The sequence below is a fragment of the Macrotis lagotis genome, chromosome 1 (genome assembly GCF_037893015.1).
Source record: "Macrotis lagotis isolate mMagLag1 chromosome 1, bilby.v1.9.chrom.fasta, whole genome shotgun sequence".
NCBI classification, from domain to species: domain Eukaryota; kingdom Metazoa; phylum Chordata; class Mammalia; order Peramelemorphia; family Peramelidae; genus Macrotis; species Macrotis lagotis.
The window spans coordinates 293,444,377-293,466,492 of NC_133658.1; the positions used below are offsets into that span (position 1 = coordinate 293,444,377).

The 22,116-nt window shown below is 42.7% G+C and overlaps 1 protein-coding gene and 1 long non-coding RNA gene across 5 annotated transcripts; one reads left to right on the forward strand and one right to left on the reverse strand.

Moving 5' to 3' along the window:
- AK1 (adenylate kinase 1) lies at positions 1–16,151 on the forward strand. Of its 2 annotated transcripts, XM_074211081.1 has the most exons (8): positions 1–83; positions 2,091–2,158; positions 3,408–3,446; positions 5,904–5,939; positions 7,026–7,189; positions 10,004–10,120; positions 14,936–15,127; positions 15,825–16,151. In XM_074211081.1, the coding sequence occupies exons 3-8, from the start codon at positions 3,440–3,442 to the stop codon at positions 15,891–15,893; spliced, it is 585 nt and encodes a 194-aa protein (XP_074067182.1). In that variant the 5' UTR covers positions 1–83; positions 2,091–2,158; positions 3,408–3,439; the 3' UTR covers positions 15,894–16,151. The 2 variants fall into 2 exon arrangements, with proteins under 2 accessions (XP_074067182.1, XP_074067181.1); XM_074211080.1 differs by lacking the exons at positions 1–83; positions 2,091–2,158; positions 3,408–3,446 and adding an exon at positions 5,643–5,805.
- On the reverse strand, positions 2,524–6,094 carry LOC141505328 (uncharacterized). Of its 3 annotated transcripts, XR_012473583.1 has the most exons (5): positions 5,347–6,082; positions 5,062–5,192; positions 3,863–4,179; positions 3,388–3,517; positions 2,524–2,823 (listed from the first exon to the last, which is right to left on the reverse strand). It is a non-coding gene; the product is annotated as an uncharacterized LOC141505328 (long non-coding RNA). The 3 variants fall into 3 exon arrangements; XR_012473581.1 differs by lacking the exons at positions 2,524–2,823; positions 3,388–3,517 and having other exon boundaries at positions 3,738–4,179; positions 5,347–6,093; XR_012473582.1 differs by lacking the exons at positions 2,524–2,823; positions 3,388–3,517; positions 5,062–5,192 and having other exon boundaries at positions 3,738–4,179; positions 5,347–6,094.
- Positions 16,152–22,116: the final 5,965 nt, after the last annotated feature.

Genomic DNA, 22,116 nt, shown 5'->3' on the forward strand with positions numbered 1-22,116 from the left:
GCGCGCTCGGCGGAGGACGGCAGGGCAGCGGGCTGTGGGCATCGGACCGGTCTGCCCCGCCGCGGCCAGCAGCCAGCGCCCAGGTCAGTGCTCGCAGCGCCCCTCCCTCCGGCGGGGGGGCTGGGGGTCTCGGGCCGCTGCCTCGCGCGTGCACCTAGCTCTGGCTTGGCGTGTGCCGTTCTGCATGCTGCTGCGGTTGTGTGCGTGTGTGTGTATGCGTATGTTTTTGTGTGTGCGTGTATGTGTGTGCGCGTATGTGGGTGCGTGTGCGTGTATGTGTGTGCGCGTGGCTGTGTCCGCATGTTTGCGCCTGTGTGGTCCTGCCCGTGGTGGCCGTTGCTGCCGTTCTAGGTGTCTGCAGATCGTCATTTTTGTGCCTCTGGCCTTGCCCTCTGGTGTTTGGGGCTGTGCGTTTTTGTCTGGACGCCTGCGTGCTCCTCGCTCCGTTTGAATATCTCTGGGTCTCTAGGTGTCTGCAGAGCCTGGTTTTGTTTCTGTGTTTGTGTGCATATTTAGGTCCATGCCTCTCCTTGTGTTTAGATTTGTCTGTCTTCTCCCTCCCCTTCCTTTTCCATACAGTAGCTTCTTTGTATCACCCTCTGCCCTCTCTGACTGGCATAGTGTCTGTGTGTGTGTGTGTGTGTGTGTGTGTGTGTGTGTGTCTATGTGTCTGTGTTTGTGTGTGTGTGTGTCTGTGTCTGTCTGTCTATGTGTCTGTGTGTGTGTTCTCACTGCACCAAGCATGCCCTGTGTGTGTGAGGCCCATCATAGTACGTGTCACAGTGAGACAACCCTCCCCGCCCAGGGTTGGGCCTCCCCATGCTAAGCATGTAGACACAGGTCCCGACCCACAAAGGCATGTGAGCTCATGCAGAGCTACCCAACATGAAGCGTGTCTTGCCCCCTCCCCCCCAGTTGAAAGGCTTATATACCAGCCCCATGCTGTTGGATGGTTTTAGATGTATTTGGCCCATCTTGATGTAATCTTGAATTATTGATGCATATCCTTGTGTGTTTAATTAAGAAAGTTAGAAATCTGGAGGCCAACTGGTCCAGGGTTGGGCCAGTCTTGTTGGGCCATCCCCTTCCTGAAAACTATTCTGTATAAGGATAAGTTTCCTAGGTCCCCACCAGGAAGCTGGCAAAAAGACTATTCTCATGGTCAATCAGCTCTGGGTATTCAAAACACATATCTGCCCCTGAGGAGAGTGCTGGAGGGGTGAGGTAGGAGAGAGGGATTCCTAGTCTCCTGCATGAGCCAGATCAACCATAAGAACTCCCTGAGAATGGGGTGGGGTGAGTGCAGGGCTTACCTATGGGTATCTGGCTTTCCTTTCATCCTTAACTGTAGTGCACCAATGAGATGCTCCTCTAACCCCAAATCTGGGGAGAGAGAAGAGAAAATGGTAGGTGAAGGTAAAGAGCCTAGTCAATGGGGAATCTGATTGGGGACAAGTCAAACACTTCTTTTGAATTTCCTCATTTGTGAAATGAAGGTGTTGGACAAGATGTTCTTTAAAGTTCCCTCCATCTCTAACTTTCCATTATTCAGGTAACTTGGGAGAGCTGAGCTTGTATCTCTTAATCTTTTCCTAGCCTTCAGGGCTTAGCTTTGCTGGGGGATGGGAAAGAGAGACAAAGCTCCATTTTGGAAGCCCTGAGTTGACCAAAAGGTGGACAAGAGACTTCCTAGTACTAGTAATTTAGCTCATAACAGTACTTGCTTTGGTATTGGGGGCGGGGCAGAAATGTGTGGGAGTCACATGATCTCAGTTTGGATCCTGACTTTGCCATTTCCATAGCATTAGCTTTTTCATCTGTAAAATGAGTAGATTGGACTAGATGACCTTGAAAAGTCCTTCCCCTCTTTAAACCTATACCCTCTCTTATTTGCCCTTTCATTGGGCCTTTTCAAGAGAAACCCTTCCTAGGTTAAGTCTACTCTGGTCACCACTCTTCAGGGCTCTGGGAGACCCCTTATCCTTAGTCCATTCTTAGATCAGGCTGCTGCCCTTATTAGGGCTGGGCTCAGGGAGTGTAACCTAAGCCCCTCCAGAACATTTAACTCACATGTCCATTCCACCACACAGGTGCCCTACACTCGAGTTATTTTGAGCTGAAGAAACTTCAGGCTGCCCAAGGATTCAGCTGTCTTGGGGTAGGAGGGCTACTATCTGATATTCCTCAAGGGGCTAAACTGTTGCTGACAATTGTGTGGGAATTTTAACCACCATGCTTTTGACTTAGAGCTAGATATATTGTCTCATTTTATGAGGAAAATGTGTCTAGAGTTGAAATGATATTCCTAGTATAGGGGTAGGGAAAGGAAATTCCCTCCTAGCCATCCCAGGCTGGCAATTGGAGAGATAAGGAGGGGTCTCATGGGTGGGAAACATGAGTTGCCCACCCTTCAGCACATGCCACAAAACCTTTTTAAAAGTTTTTACAGATAAAAATATTATTTTATGGGGAATGGAGTAGAGGCAATGATGGCATTATAATAATGAGAGTGCATCTGTGCTCTAAGAGGTGATTGCTCTGATAGGCCCCAAAGAAAAGGTACCATGACAAAAGGATCTGGGGGTGTGGGAATGGCTTGTATTGGGTAGCAGGGGACTACAATTGCCCAGGAAGAGGAAGCTCCTTAAGATGTTGGTACCCAGGGGCTCATCTCATCTCAGTTATGAGTCTATATGATGCCAAGAATTTGGGGCTCAGGCCGCTGTTGCTGTGCCTCTCTTCATGTCTATCTCAAAGAAAGGTAGCTAACCTTCATTTTCTGACTCTTATGTCCTGGCCTTTGAGAGTTAACCATCAGGTCATCTGCATAGTAACAAATATGGAGTCAGGGGAATGGAAGGACTGTTTGCCGTGAGAGAAGAGGTGGTGATGGTGAGGTCTCTTAGGTATGCCTCTGACGTTCCTCAGTTCCTCAGAGGGTAATCCTGAGGCAGATCAGATAGGTACTTTTGGTACTAGGGCTAATCTGCCTAGTCTTTTTGGAAGTGGGGGTGAAGAATCTACCTTTCCTTGCTCTCTACCTGTAGCCTCAGCTGGGGGAAAGAGTTGGCCACTGATTTTAGGCTTGGGAGTGGTGATTAAAAGTGCCCATTGCACCAAGGCCCTGGTTTTTTTTGGGGGGGGGAGTTTGATCTGTTGGGGAGAAGGGAAGGGCCAGCCTAGGGAAGACCAGAAGAATAGCAGCCTAAAGGGTCTGAACTAATCATTGATGGGCCATGAATATATCATGGTTAGGGTTAGAGAGGATTTAAAGGGTGCTAATTATTTCCACTAGGGAAGCCCGATTCTCTATCTGGTTTTGGCTAGAGGGTGAGGTGGGTTAGCTTGGGCAGAGAAGAACCCGTCTCTCCAGGGGATCTTTCTCACTTTTTTCTTTTATCTTACAGCCTGAGGAGTGCAGCAGACCCAGATCAGCAGAATGGAAAGTAGGTACCATTCCTTGACTTTCTGACACCTCTGCTTACTGGGTAACCTTTCCAGGTCTCAGTTTTTTTATCTGTAAAATAAAGGAGTTGGGTCAGATTATTTCTAAGGTCCTTTGTAGTGTTAACATTCTGTTGTGCTAAGCTTTTGTCTCTCTGTGACTTCTCAACTACTCTATCTAAATTATGGAATGTATTACCTGGAATGTATGGGCAGTCAGGCCCATAGATCCAGAAAAAAGGGAGGCAGTCTGATACAGTGGAAAAATGAATAGGACTTGGAAAATGTTGGTGTTGTTTCTGGCTCTGTCATTAACAAGCCGTTTAATTTTAGGAAATCACCTTCCCTCTCTGGGTCTTAGTTGAAAATGAAGGGGGGTAGATTAGATGAGCTCTTTAAGAACCCATTTAGTTCTTACTTTATGATTCCCTGAGTGGTGGCAAGAGGCATATTGGGAGAGGGATGGGCTTTCATGGGCCACTGGAGCATAGAGAGGCCCAGGGGATCATGCTTCTTCCAGATTTCCTTCTGCCTTTGACTCCTTAGCTCATGGAGCAGTCAGCTCCTGGGAGTGGGGAAGGAAGGGAGATGGATAGGGTGCCTTCTTAGATATGTGTCCCACAGGAGCAAAGTTAATTTTAGAAACTGTGTTTAGGAGACCTCTCAGTGTCTTCTGGGAACTCCACTCCTCCAGGGTCCACCTCCTCAAGATGATATTTATAGACTGCTCCTTCTCTGGCAACAGGGGGAAGAAGAGAGACAGGGACACAGAGGCAAGAGACACACACAGACTTTTAAAAAAAGAGAGCAAGTCTCTTAGAGGTTCAGACAGAGAGGCCTGATGGGCCTCCATCTCACTGGAGTGCATCCCTCCCTACATTCCCCAGCAGCCCGCATGCTTTGCTACAGAGGAGTTGGACTGGCCTTAGCTCCCTCACTCTAGGATCTGGGCCTTGGACTCTTAAAGGAGCCACAACCGTTTCCATTGCTGTTGTCTAGTCTTGAAAAAGATCTTCTTTTACAAAAATGTGTTCTGTTAGCTCCTGGACTCACAGGAAGAATCTATCTTACTCTCTCTCTCTCTATCCTCAGGTGCATCTCCATTAGTGAGGGAAGCACAGGAGCAATGCAAAGATTGTATTTTAAGCAAATCATTGAATCCCTCTAGACCGTGAGGATCATAAAATTATAGGACTAACAACCGGAAGAAACAGATAAAGGAATTGAAGCCAAACGACTTGCCTAAGATCACACAGATAGTAAGGAACAGAGCTAGGATCTGAAGTCAGTTCTTTTGACTATAGTATTCTTTTCCATAATAATTCATTACCTCAGTTTACCCAAATGTAGAATACGAATTTTAGGAAGCATTGTGAAGCTCTCTCAGGATAGTGGCTACAAAAACACTTTGACTCTCATGGATGTACTACAGAAATAAATAGAAGGGAAATAGAAGGGTTCTTACATTACATCTAATAGCTGAGTATACAGAATGAGGAAATCATTCTGTTGTGTTCACACTGAATCTCCAGAGTTCTAGATATTAGATCATCTTTTTCAAGACTAGACAACAGCAATGGAAACAGTTGTGGCTCGTTTAGATATTAGTTTGCTTACAAGGAAAATCAATTTCTTCTCTCCTTGATTACATTCAATAACCCTGTTCTATAGTTTTCATGATCCAACCTTCTGGCAAGCTCTAAGCAGGATCTGGAGTCCCAGAATGGTGGTGAGATTCCTCCCATCACCTAGGAAATGATAGGACACCAAGGGTCAGAAAGGCGTTTCTCCTGATAGCATGTTCAGCCCCTCCCCCAAGATTAGACTTCTAAAATGTTAAAGTTGGGAAGTGCCCTAAGTGATCAACTTCATCTCTGAGACCTGGGCTATTGGAGACTATACCTGTGTGAAGTCCTTCTAGATTTTACACTTAAAGCTGATCTGCTGGATGACCTGAGAAGGGTCCTTAGTTGGTATTAGATTCTCTCTTCCTTGAAAACTGCAGCTTTAATTCTTGTGTCCCTGCCCACCTCAACACAGAGACCACAGAGTTAGACTGGGCCTAGGGCCGAGGTACTCACCACACCCCTCCATTCCCCAGCAACTGTTTCTATGGGAACATGTGTTGTGGCCTGCCAATATCTCCCTCCACCTCACCCTTCCCACAAACTGGGCAATACTGGGGGGGGGGGTGAGATGAGGAGGGGACAGGCCTAAGTCCTGGCATAAGAACCCAGTGGGGGTTGGGGAGAAGAGCGATGGGCAGATAAAAGGGGAAGTGCTGAGGAGAAGGGAACAAAGATCGGGACATGGGGTCTTGCCTCTCTCATGAAAACACCAAAGTAGATGACTCGGCTAAAGGTATCCTTGGGCTCTTTTCTGTGTTGTTCGAGCTTGCTGTGGCCCCTACTCTTCCTATTGTGCTTCTGTCTGACTTGGTTTTCTTTCCTCATCCACAGAAAAATTGAAGAATAGCAAGATCATCTTTGTGGTGGGTGAGTTGGAGCATTGTTGAGTTGGGAGGCTGGGACTGTCTAACATCAGGCTGGGGTGGGGGTGGGGGATGCTGCTCTTCCCTCACGATCTCACCCAGGCTATATGTCCACAGGGAGCCTGGGGGGAGGGGAAGTGGGGAGAGGAGGAGGGTTAGTGTGGTCTTATGGAGTTGTACTGGATTGGGAGTCCAGAGAATGAACTTACTTCCTTTCTTTCCCTTCCTTCTCTCTCTCTCTCTCTCTCTCTCTCTCTCTTTCTCCCTCCCTCCATTCTTCTTTCTTTCTTTCTTTCTTTCTTTCTTTCTTTCTTTCTTTCTTTCTTTCTTTCTTTTTTCTTTCTTTCTTTCCTAGCTAGCTATCTCAGTTAACTGACTTGAACTAGTTTCACACAGCTATTTAATGTCTGAGGTAGAGAGAACTGAATTTCATTCCAGAAAATGATACAGTTTGCAACTGGGCAAGTCTTTTAACCTCATATAGTCTCAGTTCACTCTAATGTTAAAAAAAGGGATTATAATATTGAATTATCTATCTTACATGATTGTTGTGAGGAAAGCCCTTTGCAATTCACCAAATGCTATTTATTGTAAGTCAGTCAACAGGTCAACAAACATTTATTAAGAATGAGTTCATTATAGGCTAAGTATTATACTAAACACTGGGGAGATGAAGAAGTGGAAAAATAAGGTCACTGTCCTCAAGGATCTCACATTTTAATGGGTGAGACAACATGCCAACACCTTTGGACCTATAAAATATGTATAGTACAAATGGGAGGTATTACCAAGGGAAGATGCTAGCAGCATTTTGGGGGTGGGATCAGGAAAGATCTTATAGAATTTAGGATTTGAGATGAATTGTGGAGCAAGGGCAATCAAGAAGGGGTGGAGGTGAGGTCAGCCAATGAAAAGATCTAGAGTTGGAGGGTTTTTATTATTACAGTTTCTACCACTTTCTATGTGACCCTGGGCAAGTCATTTCTCCTCTGAGCTCCACTTTCCTATATCTATATAATGAAGGGATTGGACATCTTTAAAATCTCTTCCAGCTATGACATTTGGGGAGGGGTGTCTATGGCTTTTTTAGGGGGACCAGGCTCAGGGAAGGGGACCACATGTGAGAAGATTATTGAGAAATATGGATATACACATCTATCCACTGGAGATATCCTGCGGGAAGAAGTCAACTCTGGCTCTGAAAGGGGCAAGAAACTGTCAGAAATCATGGAAAAAGGACAACTGGTACCCATGGTAAGCAATAATTTTGGGACGGGAGGGGTCTTGGTACCATGGCTACTACAGGCCAGATATCAACTGCAGACTGGGAGCAGGGTTCACCTACAACAAATAGGAATCTGGGTAAACTTTCTTATTTAGTGTGCCTAAATTCTAGGCACTTAGTGGAACTTGGGATGGGAAGAGTAACCATTGATTGCATATGAACATCCTCCTCACCGGTGCTTTCCTGGGGCTGGGGGAAGAGTAAGATGCTCCGAGAGAGAGAGAGAGAGAGAGAGAGAGAAAGAAAGTTTTGATTTTTCTCTCATTCCTCTATCCCACATAGAATAATAAATTCATTTCTCTGGACCCGTGTTTCACTCTCTATAAAAGGGGGATAATCTACCCTCTTTCCTTGGCACAGTTGTTATGAGGGTCCAATGAGATATAATGTGAAATATTCAATAGGTTGTGTTTTATCCATTTCTATTTCTCTCATCATTTCAGATCACAACCATGTTCACCTAAACTTGCTAAATGCCTCCCTCGAGGTGTCTTTCCATTTTGTGGTACAATGCAATGCAATATTTAGGCTATTCATCAGTTATCCTTCACTCTTTATACGTGACTGGCCCACATCCCTTTATGATCCTATTTTTCCTCACTGAGAACCTCTGATTGCTCTTCTTGTGCAAAAGTCATCCTTGAAAATATGCATCAGTCGGGGTGGCTAGGTCACATAGTGGATAAAGCACCAGCCTTGGAGTCAGGAGTACCTGGGTTCAAATCCGGCCTCAGACACTTAATAATTACCTAGCTGTGTGGCCTTGGGCAAGCCACTTAACCCCGTTTGCTTTGCAAAAACCTAAAAGAAAAAAAAGTGAGATGAAAATATGCATCAGTCTATTCACACCTATCATATATCTTTCCACTGATGTTTGAGTTACACTGAAACGTGATTCTTCAGTGATTGTGGTACTTGAAAGACTCATCACCTCTAGGAAAACATTTCTGTTTCTTAAGAAAGTTATGATTAGGGATTGGGGAGTATCTTGGAATCATTAAAATCACTGTAGCAACCTCTCAAATGGCATCCCATTTACTCTTTCTCCCTTCAATCTGGGCACAATTTGCCATACACCTATAATACAGGTGTATGCTCTGATATGCTTGTGTATGCTCTGATATGCTTGCTAGCTGAAGGCTTGACCTTACAATTGCATATCATAATTGATTTTCCATTCATTTAACTTTGCTGATATGGAATATTAAGCAAATTTCTTTTAATCCATTATAGATTTCATTGAGGGGTCCCCTGTATTGTTAAATTTGACACATTTTCAATTCAGTAGGCATTTCTTAAATAAATATTGATATATTAGGCACTGAGCTGGGTACAGGATATTGACAAAGGAGAGAAAATACCTGTCCTCAAGGTATAATCTATTAAATGCTCTGAGTCGAGAAAGCATTATATAAATAGTAAAAATTCCATAGACATGTTAGGGGGATATATTTTGGGGGTGTATTTTGTTTAGACTTGTGATGTCATCTAAGTATGGCAAACCCAGTGTGGAAGAATCTTCCACTGATGCAGGTCAGCAACTTTTCTGTAACTCATTGTCCTAGGGAGTTATTTGACTAATATTTATTAGAGTTGGGATTTTAATTAAGATCTTTCATTCTCCAAGGCTGGTCCTCCATCTCCTATGCCACAGTGCCTCTCATGTTGGGGTTTAATAATTAGTCAATGATAAACAACTAATATAATAAATATTAATTATTATTTCTGTTGTCCCAATACCCTTAAGTGGGGGTGGGGGGGATAAAGGAGTAGAGTGAAATTGGGAAAGTAAATTCACTAGCAGGTGGTTAGGTGGCACAGTGTATGATAGGATACTGGAACTATCATCCAGAAAGACCCAAGTTTGGGAAATTGGGCAGAGGAAAGAGGAGGCAGAACAGTCAATGGCTCTCATAATTCTTGTTCTTCACTATTTGCTTCTGAAAATTAATCCATCAGCAGTTTTTTCATGAGCTTACCCCTATTGTGTATTTGGTGCTGTGCTGAGAGTAGTTGCTTCTGACTTGGTTGGGGAGGAACTAGAAACCCAAACTAGATAGTACTATATATATATAATATATATATAAATATATATATATAGACAGCATATAATTCATATATAAACCATATGGTTTAGGTAGTAAGTGCCTTTGTGTTTCAGAGGATGCAGGGCTAAATGTGGTCCATAATAACTTTCCTGAGCTGAGGTAGGGCTTGAACTGGAATTCAGGAAGATGGACTTCAGGATTTAGAGAAGTAGCAAAGAGAGAAAAGGAAATGGGACCATCATGTATGAGAAGAGACAAGGGCATTTGTAAAAGAAGGTCCAGGGGTGGCTAGGTGGTTCAGTGGATAGAGCACTGGCCCTAGAGTTAGGAGTACCTGAGTTTAAATCCAGACTCAGACACTTAATAATTACCTAGTTGTGTGGCCTTGGGCAAGCCACTTAACCACATTGCCTTACAAAAAACTAAAAAAAAAAAAGTCCCAAAAAGGCTCCCGGGCAGTCAGGTAGTACTGTGGATAGAAAGCCAACCCTAGAGTCAGGAAGATTCTTTATCCTGAGTTCAAATCTGGCCTTGGATACTTATTAGCTGTATGACCCTGGACAAGTCACATAACCCTATTGGGCTCAATTTCCTCATCTGTAAAATGAATGAGAGAAGAAAATGACCAACCCAAATGGGATCAAAGAGAGGTGGACACTACTGAACAAGGAAGATTCACATATATATATATCCTTTCTCCCTGTCATTTCCTTTCCTACCCCCACTCTCCCCCAGGCAACCGTGTTGGAAATGCTCAGAGAAGCCATGCTTGCAAAGGCTGATACTTCCACCGGCTTCTTGATAGATGGCTACCCTCGGGAAGTGAAACAGGGAGAAGAATTTGAAAAGATGGTAAGATGGGTTTGGACACTGTCTGGCTTTCTGCTGATGCTTGGCATGGGGTCTTGGTGTGGAAAAGAGAACCACACTTTGTGGAGGTGACCAAGGGGTGAATGACATCTTTGCCTCTCAGTTGGTAAGATTCACAAGATTCTCTGCTAACCTTGGCATGGTTGGATTGAGGGAGGGAGCTCAGATACATCCACCAGGAGGACATTTCTGTTTCTAATTGTATTTCCTCTCACATCCTGGTTCATATTTTCTTTAGGTAATATCCTGAATACTCACAAGTCAATGAGTCAGTCTGCTTGATAAAAATCCTGGAGAACTCCCAAAAGCATCTCTCTCCCTTTCACTAGCAGGTGGTTAGATGGCACAGCATATGATAGGACACTTGAACTAGCATCCAGAAAGACCTGAGTTTTAATCTGACTTCACACTAATACTAGTTATATAACCTTGAGCAAAAATTTACTTGATACCTGCTTGCCTCAATTTCCTTGTTTGTAAAAATGGGGATGGGGAAGTTAGATAGCACAGTGGATAGAGCAACCACCCAGGAGTCAAGAATTCAAATCCAGAGGCAGCTAGGTGGCACAGTAGATAGCCCTGGATTCAGGAGTACTTGAGTTCAAATCCAGCCTCAGTCACTTAATAATTACCTAGCTGTGTGGCCTTGGGAAAGCCACTTAACCCCATTGCCTTGCAAAAAAAAAAAGAATTCAAATCCAGCTTCAGATACTTACTAGCTGTGCTATGATGACCAAATCATTTAACTCAGATTACCTCAAAAGAAAAAAAAGTAAAATAGGGATAATAATGCCTATTTTCCAGGATTATTGTGAAGGCAAAATGAGATATTTATAAAGTACTTTGTAAAACTTAAAGAATTTATTTAAATGCTAGGTATAATACCCCTCCATTGCCACTGGCTAAGGACTCAACCTGGTTGACTTCAAACATATGTTTAAAGTCCTATTTATCTCTTGACAGTACAATTTTGTATTGTGTTTTGTGTGTGTGTGTGTGTGTGTGTGTGTGTGTGTGTGTGTGTGTGTGTGTGTGTATGTGTGTGTGTGTGTGTGAAACTACACAGAATATTTAAATGTTGATTTAAATAATCCCTCATAGAGAAGGTAGTGTGGAATAGTGGATTGAAAACTGACTTCAAAGGTAAGAAAACCTGACTTCAGGTTTCACCTTTAATAGATACTGGTTTTTCAGCCCTGGGCCCTTAGTCTCTCAGAAGTGCAGGAAGTTTCTGTTTAGAGTTTTCTCACTAGTTTGGGACTAAAACCAAATCCCAAAGTGGATTATGTTAAGTTTCCTGAGGGAAGGAACTTGTCCCATCTTACTTCTATACCTCCATCATGTGCCTTTCCACATAGTTGGTTTATTGTTAATACTTGTTGAACTGAATGGAAACTGGACAGTCTCCATTTCTGTCTCAAGTGGTTTTCCCTCTCCTGGACACAAGAGGGTACTGTGTTCACTTAGAATTTCTACTTGGAGACAAACAGGAGAAAGAACCTTAGTGACATCATCTCCAGGACGGGGGTTGTACATCCCATACACCTAGGCCCATGGTTGGTCTAAAGCTTTGAGGATTTGATTGCACAATCCACTTCTTTATTATTCCTGCACTCTCAGAGCAATGGCACCTCTCTGTACATAGCCATATGGACAGTTCTTGCCCTGAGTTTTTCTTTTTTTTTTCTTTTTAGGTTTTTGCAAGGCAATGGGGTTAAGTGACTTGCCCAAGGTCACACAGCTAGGTAATTATTAAGTGTCCGAGGCTAGATTTAAATTCAGGTCCTCCTGACTCCAGGACCAGTGCTCTATTCACTATGCCACCCAGCTGTCCCACCCTGAGTTTTTCTATAAGCTTTCTAATCCTTGTTTTGTTTCTTCACCAGTTGAATGATAAAACTTAACCTAGAGTCATATAAATACAACTCAACATAATCTTACATAATTTGGATGTCTGGATATTGGAACCTGTGGTCCTGAATACACAATTGAAGGGTTTTCCAAGAACACAGTCTTGTGGCCAGTTCAATTTAATGACCATTTATTAAAGATCCATTTATAGCCAGGCACTATACTGATTGTTAGGGATACACATCTAAAAAATGAAAAAAGTTTCTGTCTTCAGGAAGCTTAAACTCTAGTGTCAAGATCACACTTCATAGAAGAAAGGCACATTAATGCAATGTTGATGGGGTTGTAAATTTGGTACAACTTTACTGCAAAGCAATTCAGAACTGTTCTGGAAATCCCAGAGTGACTCTGGCAAGTGGATTCAGAGGGTCTCTGGAAAACCCCCTAGTTGTGTGAGAGACAAAGGATCCTGTTCTAGTCAGGCTTTTATTGATTCAAAAGCCAAAGTGGAACCAATTAGTGGATCAAACTAATTGACTGGCTATTAGAGCTAAGTGGAGAGTTTATTTTGGAGAATTTGGGGAATGTAGCCAGCTGAAGGGCTTCTAATGGTAGGTTCTCCTAGGAAGGGGGTAAGGACAGGGGAAATTTCTGTTTCTCAGGCTGAGGGAGGGAGTATACACCAGGTGTTGCAGATAGGGAGTAAGGATTTGCTCTGTTCACAGTTTTCTCATGCTGGGTCCTACAGATAAGGGGTGGGGAGAAGGATGCGCCCTGTCAGTTTCCCAGGATGAAATCAGCCTGCACCCATGCTATGTTAACAATTCTCCCACTGAGGCCCCATTTTCCTCATGGTCCAAGTTTTTATATCAAAGTTAACCCTGTCATTTATCCACCTCCCTTTCCAGTTGGCAGAACACAGGGTCCCCAGATATTGGTTATCTGTTTCAGGCAGTTTCTCAGATAGAAAAGCTCTTCCCATGGGAATAACAACATACTTTTTCTATAGTCTAATCTTTACAAAATCCGCATGGCTAAGGCATCAGATTTGACAGTTTACTTCAGAAAGGCACAGAATTTTAACTATTTGCTGTCTACTCTACAAAGTCTAAGCTAATTACTTATATAATATTGCAGTTAACCTCATTAGAATTATGTTCCAAAAGTAACTAAATTGTGCCTTTTGATCTAGCAAAACCATTACCAGGCCTATACCCCTAGGAGATAAAAATAATCAAGAGGACAAGGACCCATGTGTACATTATGATACCTTTTTATGTGGCAGCAAAGAACTGGAAATTAAAAGGATATCTATCAGCTGAGCAATGTTTAAACAAATGATAAGATATAATTATAGTAGAATGCTACTGTGCAGTTAGAAATGAGGAAAGAAGAGGTTCCAGGGAAGACTTGTAGGGTGCAGAGTAAAATGAGCATAACACAGAGGACGGTTTAGCATCAGTATTGTAAAAATGAAGCAAAAGATTCCCGATGACCTACCATGATTCTATAGAACCAATGATAAAGAATGCTACCTCTGGACAGAGAGGTGACAAACTCATATGTAGAATTGAATTCTATGCAGAATTTTGGATGTAGTTAATATGGGAATTTATTTTGCTTGATTTTGCTTCTTTGATAGCAGGGTTTTGTTTTTCTCTTCCTTTTTTCCCAGTGGGTGAAAAAAAGGGAGGAAAAGAAAGAATATACATTTCCATAGTGCTTTATGCTCTACCAGGCATTATGGTAAACCCTTTATAAAAATATTATCTCATTTAATAACAATAATCCTGGGGGACAGGTTTTGTTCTTACAGTTGAGGAAACTGAGCACAGAGGTTTAGTGACTTGTTCAGAGTCACTTAGTTAGTAAATGTATGAGACCTGCTTTGAACATAGGTTTTCTTGACTCCAGGTCTAGTGCTCTTTCCATTATGCCATAATGTTTGATAATAAAAGTTTGATAATTGAAAAAATTAAATCATACCCCTAACCATCATGTCATTATGGAATGAAACCTGAGGATTTGGAATTTTAAAAATCTGATAATGAATCTCAGTTCTGTAAAAGCCTTTGATTTCCTGAACCTCCAAATTCTCGATTGTAAAATGAGGGGAATTGTATCAGATGATCTCAAAAATCCCCTTCTAGCAATTGAGAGGGAATGCCCATCAATTGGGCAATGGCTGAACAAATTATGGTAGATTAATGTGGAGTACTATTGTTCTATAGGAAATCATGAGTAGACAGACTTCAGAAAAGCCTGGAAAGACTTGCATGAATCGATGCTGAGTGAAGTGAGTAGAATTAGGAGAGCATTGTACACATTAACAGCAACAGTGTGTGATGATCAACTCTGATGGACTTAGTGCCTCTCAGCAGTTCAATGATTAAGAACAATTTTACAAGACTTGTGATGGAAAATATCGTTCATATCCAGAGGAAAAAATCTGAATGCAGACTAAAGCATCCTTTTTTTCACTTTTTAAAATTTGTTTTATATATATTATATATATATTCTATGGCTTTTTCCCTTTGGTTCTGATTCTTCTTTTATAACATGACTACTATGAATATATGTTAAACATGATTGTACATGTATAACCTATATCATATTACCCATTGTGATAGGGAGCAGGGAGGTCCCTATCACAATGAAACTCAAAAGCTTACAATAAGATGAATGTTGAAAATTCTCTTTGCATGTAAATGGAAAAAATAAAATAGAATAATATTGTAAAAAAAGTCACTTTTAAATCTAGGTCATCTTATCCTATAATAGATACCCAATGTTACAAAACAAATGCATTGGAACTAGAGACATAGAAGTTCAGAAAAGTACAAGTAATTTATTCAGTATCAACCAGCAAGTTGGAACCATTAGAATTAGAATCCAGAGCTGCTCTGGTATTATTTCCTATCCCTTTTTTTCTCCTTGTCTCCTTAGATTGGCTCTCCAACACTGTTACTCTATATAGATGCTAGTTCAGAGACCATGACACAAAGGTTGCTGAAACGAGGGGAAACCAGTGGACGAGTGGATGATAATGAAGAGACCATCAAGAAACGGCTGGAAACCTATTATAGTATCACAGAGCCAGTTATCAAATTCTATGAGTCTCGGGGTATTGTACGCAAGGTAATAGGCTGGGGTCAGGGTGGGAAAGTGAGAAGGGTTGAAAGAACCCTGGTTTATGTCTCAGGGGCCCTTTGGAGGCATCAAGGATGGATTTGGAAACACTAGGACTGGATCAAGAGCAGATAAGAGAAGGCAAAGCCAGGACCCTAGGAAGGAAAGGGAGGGAAGTAGAGGGCTATGAATGCTGGATATTAGTTCCTTCAGATAAGCCAATAGAATTAGAGCTGGAAGGAAACTTGAAAGAACTTATTTTACAGCTGGGGAAACTGAGACCCCCAAAAGTGAAATAATTTACTCAGGATCCCCTAGCTAAATAATTAGCATAACTGGATTTTAGGTCTGGGCCTCTTGACTTTCCATGACAATTCCTTTGCCTCTCCAGATTTTGTTAATGTGAGCTACCTCAACCAAGTTATTCAAAACTCTTAAATTCAAAAGTTCATTTAGTCCTTTCCCCTGACTCTGTCCCTGCCTACTACTGTCTCCAAAGAAAGAGGTTCATCATCTTCCTTCCTCTACTTGCCTAATGTAGAAGTGTCTGATATCAGATCTAAATCCCCCCCTTTTTTGTCTTATATCCCTGATATGGATGGGGGGGGTAAGGTCATGGACACGATGGGTTAGCCCTGCCTCAGAAAAGTCCTCCAAGGCTACTGGTTCCAAGGGCAAGTCTAACGACCCTTCTGTCTTTCCACAGATCAATGCTGAAGGCACAGTGGAAAGCGTCTTTGAACAAGTCTGTGTTCAACTGGATGCCCTGAAGTAATAGAGTTTGGAAAACCCTGATCATCTCCCCTATTTTAGAGAAATTCATCTCCCACACTCCAACCCCAAGTCAGGAGCAACTGCCCCTCCTGCTTGCCCTTCCTAGCTCCTCCCCCATGTAGCTCTGAGCCCTGTGCTCAGACAGAGGAAGTGGCTTTATCCTGTTTTCATGGACTCAGCTTCATTGAAGGAATCTCCAAGGACATTTGGTTTTGGTTCTGTGATTCAAAGTAAAGTTCACTGACAATATACCAACATACCCCAGCTCCAGTTTGTGCTTTTTTTTCCTTTAGCTAGGGAAAAAATAATTTGATCTACCTGATCCTCTACCCTCTGTCGCCATTCCTCTGGTCCCCACAAATCCTCATTCCCCTCTTCTCAGCCTTTATATCCAAGTCTGCACAGTGGTCAATAGAAGGGCAACTATAGCAGCCTCTTCCCAATTGTCAGCATCATTCTTTCTCCACATTATAGTGGAAATCGGTACTGTCTCTACCATCATGTAGTTATATGGACTTGGGAAAATCATATACCTTGGTTTCCCTGTCTATAAAATGAAGGGATGGGATCAGATGATTTTTGAAGATCTCTACCAGTTCTGAAATTCTGTGACCTGTGACTTGAGGCACAACTTCCAGGGAAGTCTCCTTAGTGGGGAGGGCAGTGGTGGTGGGGTGATGCTGGAAAGATAGGTCCTCAACACTCATAGTCTAGCCTCCAAGAGATATAGGTTTATGGGTTTTAGACAAGTGGATAAGCACTCATTGTATATTCAATCTTGTGTATAGTGCCTTGGGTGGAAGTAAACCAAGAAGTTGTTCAGATCTCTTATTGTATTAACAAAAAACTTTCTTGGGTTGCCACTGTTCTCAAGCTGTTGTACTAGATGTCTGGCCTCAATCCTTCTACTTCCCTACCACCCATTCACTCTCAGCTCCTTATAGTATGATTTCTATGCCAAACACTGTATCACGTTCTGGTGGAAAGAGCATTGGTTATGGAATCTGAGGGCCTGGATTTGAGACCTGGCACTGTCACTAAACGACCATGGATTTAATTGATTTTATATCACCTACATTTCCCTATATGTCCCTTTACTCTCCCCCCCAGCCATTCTTTATAACAAAAACTAAAAAAGAGAGTGAACAGGAGTGGCTAGGTAGTGTAGTGGATAAAACACTGGCCTTGGAGTCAGGGGTACCTGGGTTCAAATCCGGTCTCAGACACTTAATAATTACCTAGCTGTGTGGCCTTGGGCAAGCCACTTAACCCCATTTGCCTTGCAAAAACCTTAAAAAAAAGAGAGATAGTGAACAGTGCAGCAACACTAATGACAATCAAAAAAAGTCTAATATGCAATGTTCCCTGCCTCTTTGAACAAAGGTGGAGGTATCTTGGTATTTTCTCATATCTCCTAAGTTTGATCATTATAACTTTGTTACATTTATTTTCAGTTGTTCAACTGAGCTCTCCATTTACACTGTAATCTATAAAATACATTGTTTTCCTGGTTCTCCCTTCTTCACTTTCTATCAATTCATATAAATCTTTGGAGCTATTCTGTATTCATCAGCAATGACTTCTTAATGACCCCATTCAATGACCTTTTCTCAGTCCACAAGTTCCTTGTTATCTGCAGTCTTTGAATACACCTGATCATTTCATAGTTTTTGATAGTCTCCTCTACTGGTTCTTTTACCACTGATGACTTTTTCTGGTTGCCCTTCACTATTTCATAGATTTCTTCCCCCAATTACACTTAAATATGGCAGTCTTTCCTCAGTTGGGTTCTCTATTTTTCTTCCGTTGTAATCTTCATTTTCCAGATGTACTTTTAAGTATATTTCAGTTCTTCAGGGAACTCCATTTGTTACAACCTGCTAGATATCTTTAGCTTGATGTTTTTGAAGGTCTTTATCAACACAAAAATTCTGGGTTCTGTATTCTTATATTGGGAGGGGGAAGAGGAGTTGGGTGACTTTCCAAAGATCATCAGCCTACTTATCTCAAACTCAACATATTTTGAATCAATCTAATTCCTCGTTGCCACCTCATCTGCAACTTCCCTCATTCCAACTTAATTTTCTCAATAGTATCAGCATTTTAGAGGCAGTAGAGTGTCTATAATGCTGGACTTGGAGCAAGGAAAATTTAGATTCAAATCTTAACTATAAGGTCTGTCACCATAAGCAATAATAATAGCAAATATTTACATACTAATAACTATGGGCCAGGCATTATGCTAAGTATTTTACAATTATCTCATTTGATCCTCACAACCACCTTGAGAGGTAGGTGTTATATGATTCCCATTGTACAATTTTGAAAATTGAGGTAACTTGGTTTTAAGTGATTTGCCAAGTACATACAGCTAGCATTCATTTAAGGTTGGCTTTGAACTCAGGTGGTCTTGTGTCTAGGCTCAGAACTCTATGCTCGAGGGCATGATGACATAGCTGTTACTTAATAAATGCTTGTTGACGACTCTTATTCTCATTTCTCCATATGTCAAAAGCGGAAGCTAGATTAGATGGCTTCCAAGACTCTTCCTTGATCTAATATATAATCCTATGGCCCAAACTGTGTCCCAATGCTCTCCTTTACATACTCTATGTTCAAAGCCTACTGTACTAGTTCAAGATCTAGACATTTTCTTTTTTTATACAGATTTTATTTATTTTGAGTTTTACAAATTTTCCCCTAATCTTACTCCCCTCCCCCCACAGAAGACAATTTGCCAGTCCTTACATTGTTTCCATGGTATATATTGATCCAAATTGAGTGTGATGAGAGAGAAATCATATCCTTAAGGAAAAAGAAATATAAAGTAAAAGAGAAAGCAAGATCAGACAATAAGATATCAGATTTTTTTTTTCTAAATTGAAGGTAATAGTTCTTGGTCTTTGTTTAAAATCCACAGTTCTTTCTCTGGATACAGATGGCATTCTCCATTGCAGACAGCCCCAAATTGTCCCTGATTGTTGTACTGATGGAATGAGCGAGTCCATCAAGGTCGATCATCGCCCCCATGTTGCTGTTAGGGTGTACAGTGTTTTTCTGGTTCTGCTCATCTCACTCAGCATCAGTTCATGCAAATCCCTCCAGGCTTCCCTAAATTCCTGTTCCTCCTGGTTTCTAATAGAACAATAGTGTTCCATGACATATATATGTATATATATATACCATAGTTTGCTAAGCCATTTCCCAGTTGAAGGATATTTACTTGATTTCCAGTTCTTTGCCACCACAAACAGGGCTGCTATGAATATTTTTGTACCATGAAATTTTCAAAGGTTTTTCTCAACACTAAAATTCTAGTCTCTATGCATTTTCACCTAACTAAAATGTGCTACCTTTTACCATCAAAGTCCATCATAGGAGCTACCTCCTCCATGCAGCTTACCTTGATTTTCCTCCTTTGAAAGTGATCTTTCACTTCATAGACCACTACTATGCTTGAATCTCTCCTTTACCCCTAGCTGTATCCTATTCATTTATGTTATGTGCCATATCCTATCGTATTGAATTGTAAAAACTCTGAGGGCAAGTAAAGCCATTCTTATTCTCCAAAACCCAGCACTGGGCCAAAGCCTGGCTCAGTAAATGTCTGATGAATTATTTTGTGGATATGATCTATTCCTCAATCCTAGAGGACCCTAGATTTAAAATTAGATAAGGCCTTGAGTTTAATCTAACCCCCCTTTATTTTATAGAGAAGGTAATTGAGGCCTCTTGTCCAAGGTCACACACAGAGCTGGTGGTAGTCAATAATAGAATTCAGACTTCCAGAATCCCAGACTAAAGTTCTGGGAGTTTCATAGAACAACTAATGGCATTGATATTACAGTTCCCTCCTGAGCTGCCAAGGGGCTAACTTAGCTGAGTGAGTGTCCTGAGGTCTGTCCATCAAAAAGGGAATGTGATTGGCTCACACTGGTCCAACATGTGGATGCTGGCCTCGGGTGCCCTCATCACCCCTTTGACCGGCGACACTGGCACGTGTGTCTCAACCCCAGGGCGTAAGAGGCCCCAGAGGAAGGGATTGTCTTCCAGATGAAGCAGGAGTGGGAGAGGAAGGAAGCTTGGATCAGTGAAGGGTCTGTGTCGCCTCCCTCCTCACCCCTCCTCCTCTTGTAGCAAGGGCCAGAGAGTAAACAGGAAAGACTGACTTTTCCATGATGGGGATTGGGGGTGTTAGAAAGAGCCAGAGGGAAAGTGGGGGGGGAAGCACTGAAGATGAGAGAGCAGGATGAGGAGCCTTCACCCTTGTTAGTGGGGGAGACTGGAGAGCCTGGAAAATATCTTGTCTAACCCCATTCATTTTACAGATCAGGAAACTGAGGTCTGGGTAGACAAAGGGACTTGCTCAGTCATGCAATGAATCCATGGCAATGGAAAGATCTCTTGATTCCTTAGTACAAAGCCTTTTCCCTTTGACGGGTTTCTCTTATGTCTTTTCCTAGGCACCAGGATGTCTGGATCTCATTCCAATTTCTACCAGATGTGTCCCTCATGCAGCCCAGCAGCCCCTGCACCTGTGCTTTTGGACCTCCAAGACTGAAAGGTTAACACCACCTGGAACTTTGGTTGTGGGGGGTAGTATTATACAGTTTGAGAGAAAAGTCTCTCCATTGATGGAGAACAAGAAAGGAGGCCAGCTGGCCAGCCCCATCTAGGGGGATGAAAGTCCCAGACATGTCCATGCCTAACTTCAGACTCTGGCTGATCCCAAGGGGCTGCCTGCCTGGCACCCCTGCCCCTTCCTTCTGGGCAGAGAAGGAGGGCTGTGAAGGGCGGTCAGTTCGGAGCCAGGACAGACCTGCCCCCCAGGACTTGGCCCCTCCAGATCAGATAAGGCCCCAGAGGACAATAGAGAACACAAACAGTGCTGGGGTGTTTAGTCCGACAGGGTGCAGGGGGCGGCAGAACCAGGCTGAAGGCGCCGGCCCCAGACAGAGGTCCTGGCTTGCCCCTCCAGAGTCCACTGGAGATGATGAAGATCAATTCCTCTACACCTCTATGAGGTTACCTAAGTTTATCCTTGGAACAAAGACTAAATTTACAATGCCAGAGCTGAAGCACATCTTGAGGCCACCTATGTCCTATCATTATTTTAGGGATAAGGAAAACTGAGGGTTAGAGAGGGGAAGGGACTTACCCAAAGTCACATTGAGAATTAGTAGCAGAAGTCCTAAGAAATGGTCATTTGGGATATCACCAGATGAAGAAGGATTTAAGGGGCACTTTGGAGGCCCTTTGATTCAGGTAGTGACAGTGGAAAATTACTTAGTGGAAGAGGTGGACAGAAGGCTTTGTACGTGGAAGCTGTCTCATACATCGCCCACCAGGAGAACCAAAATTTGTTAAATAGAGGCCAAGCTCCTGGAGACCCCCTTCAAACAAGGAGAGTGGAATTTCATGGTAAGGACCCCACCTTATATGGGGTCTTGTTCATTCACATGCAAGAGAATGGGTTTGGGATTAGACACCTTTTCATGGCCCCTGGCTCTGGGCCGAGACTGGAGACAGGAGGCTGGCCTCAGTGGTCCCCAGGGGCAGCGCCTACATTCCTGGGGTGGCGAGCAGCCAAGGGGACAGTCACTCTCAAAGTCCCTCCCTCTGGGGTCTTAGCCTGAAAGGATATTCTCTCCTTGATGCCTCTCCCCCTCCCACAAGATTCCTGGTCAGCAAGGAAGCCGGAAAGAGCCAGATTCACTGGCCAGTCAGTCTGTGGAGAAATCTCTGGGGCTCTCCTGAGGAAGCAGAGCTGTCTGCTCCAGAGAAGTTTAATGAATGTGTTCTTTTAAAGGTCCTGGGTCATCTGATAAACTTAGGCATTCCAAGACCCAGGGGGTCCTGGATACTACCCCATTTGGACTGGAGGTGTGAACTTGAGGCATAATACAGATAACTTCACATTTATATAGTGCCTAACATCTTGCAAAGTGCTTCCTCATAATTCAGGCTGTCCCAAAAATCTGAGTGCTGTTTAAAGCTCTTAGAACTAAAGCTTAGAACTTCATTAAATGCAGGGTAAGTGGTTGAACAAACAAGGTATGCCAAAAGTCTCAATGCCATTAAAAGTTTAAAACTGCACTGAGATGAGACTCTTGTAATATTATTTTCCAGATGATGAAACTGAGGCTCTCAAAATGCTCAGCAGGTAATTCATAATTACACGGCTTCTAAGTGCCTGAACTAGGATCAGGCCCCAGTTCTCCTGG

Bases quoted from the DNA above. Each gene is read 5' to 3' on its own strand.
- AK1 (XM_074211080.1), top strand. From the start codon at position 5,754: ATGGGGTCTTGCCTCTCTCATGAAAACACCAAAGTAGATGACTCGGCT. The intron at 7,190-10,003 runs GTAAGCAATAAT...ACTCTCCCCCAG, and splicing joins AAGGACAACTGGTACCCATG to GCAACCGTGTTGGAAATGCT. The intron at 10,121-14,935 runs GTAAGATGGGTT...TTGTCTCCTTAG, and splicing joins GAGAAGAATTTGAAAAGATG to ATTGGCTCTCCAACACTGTT.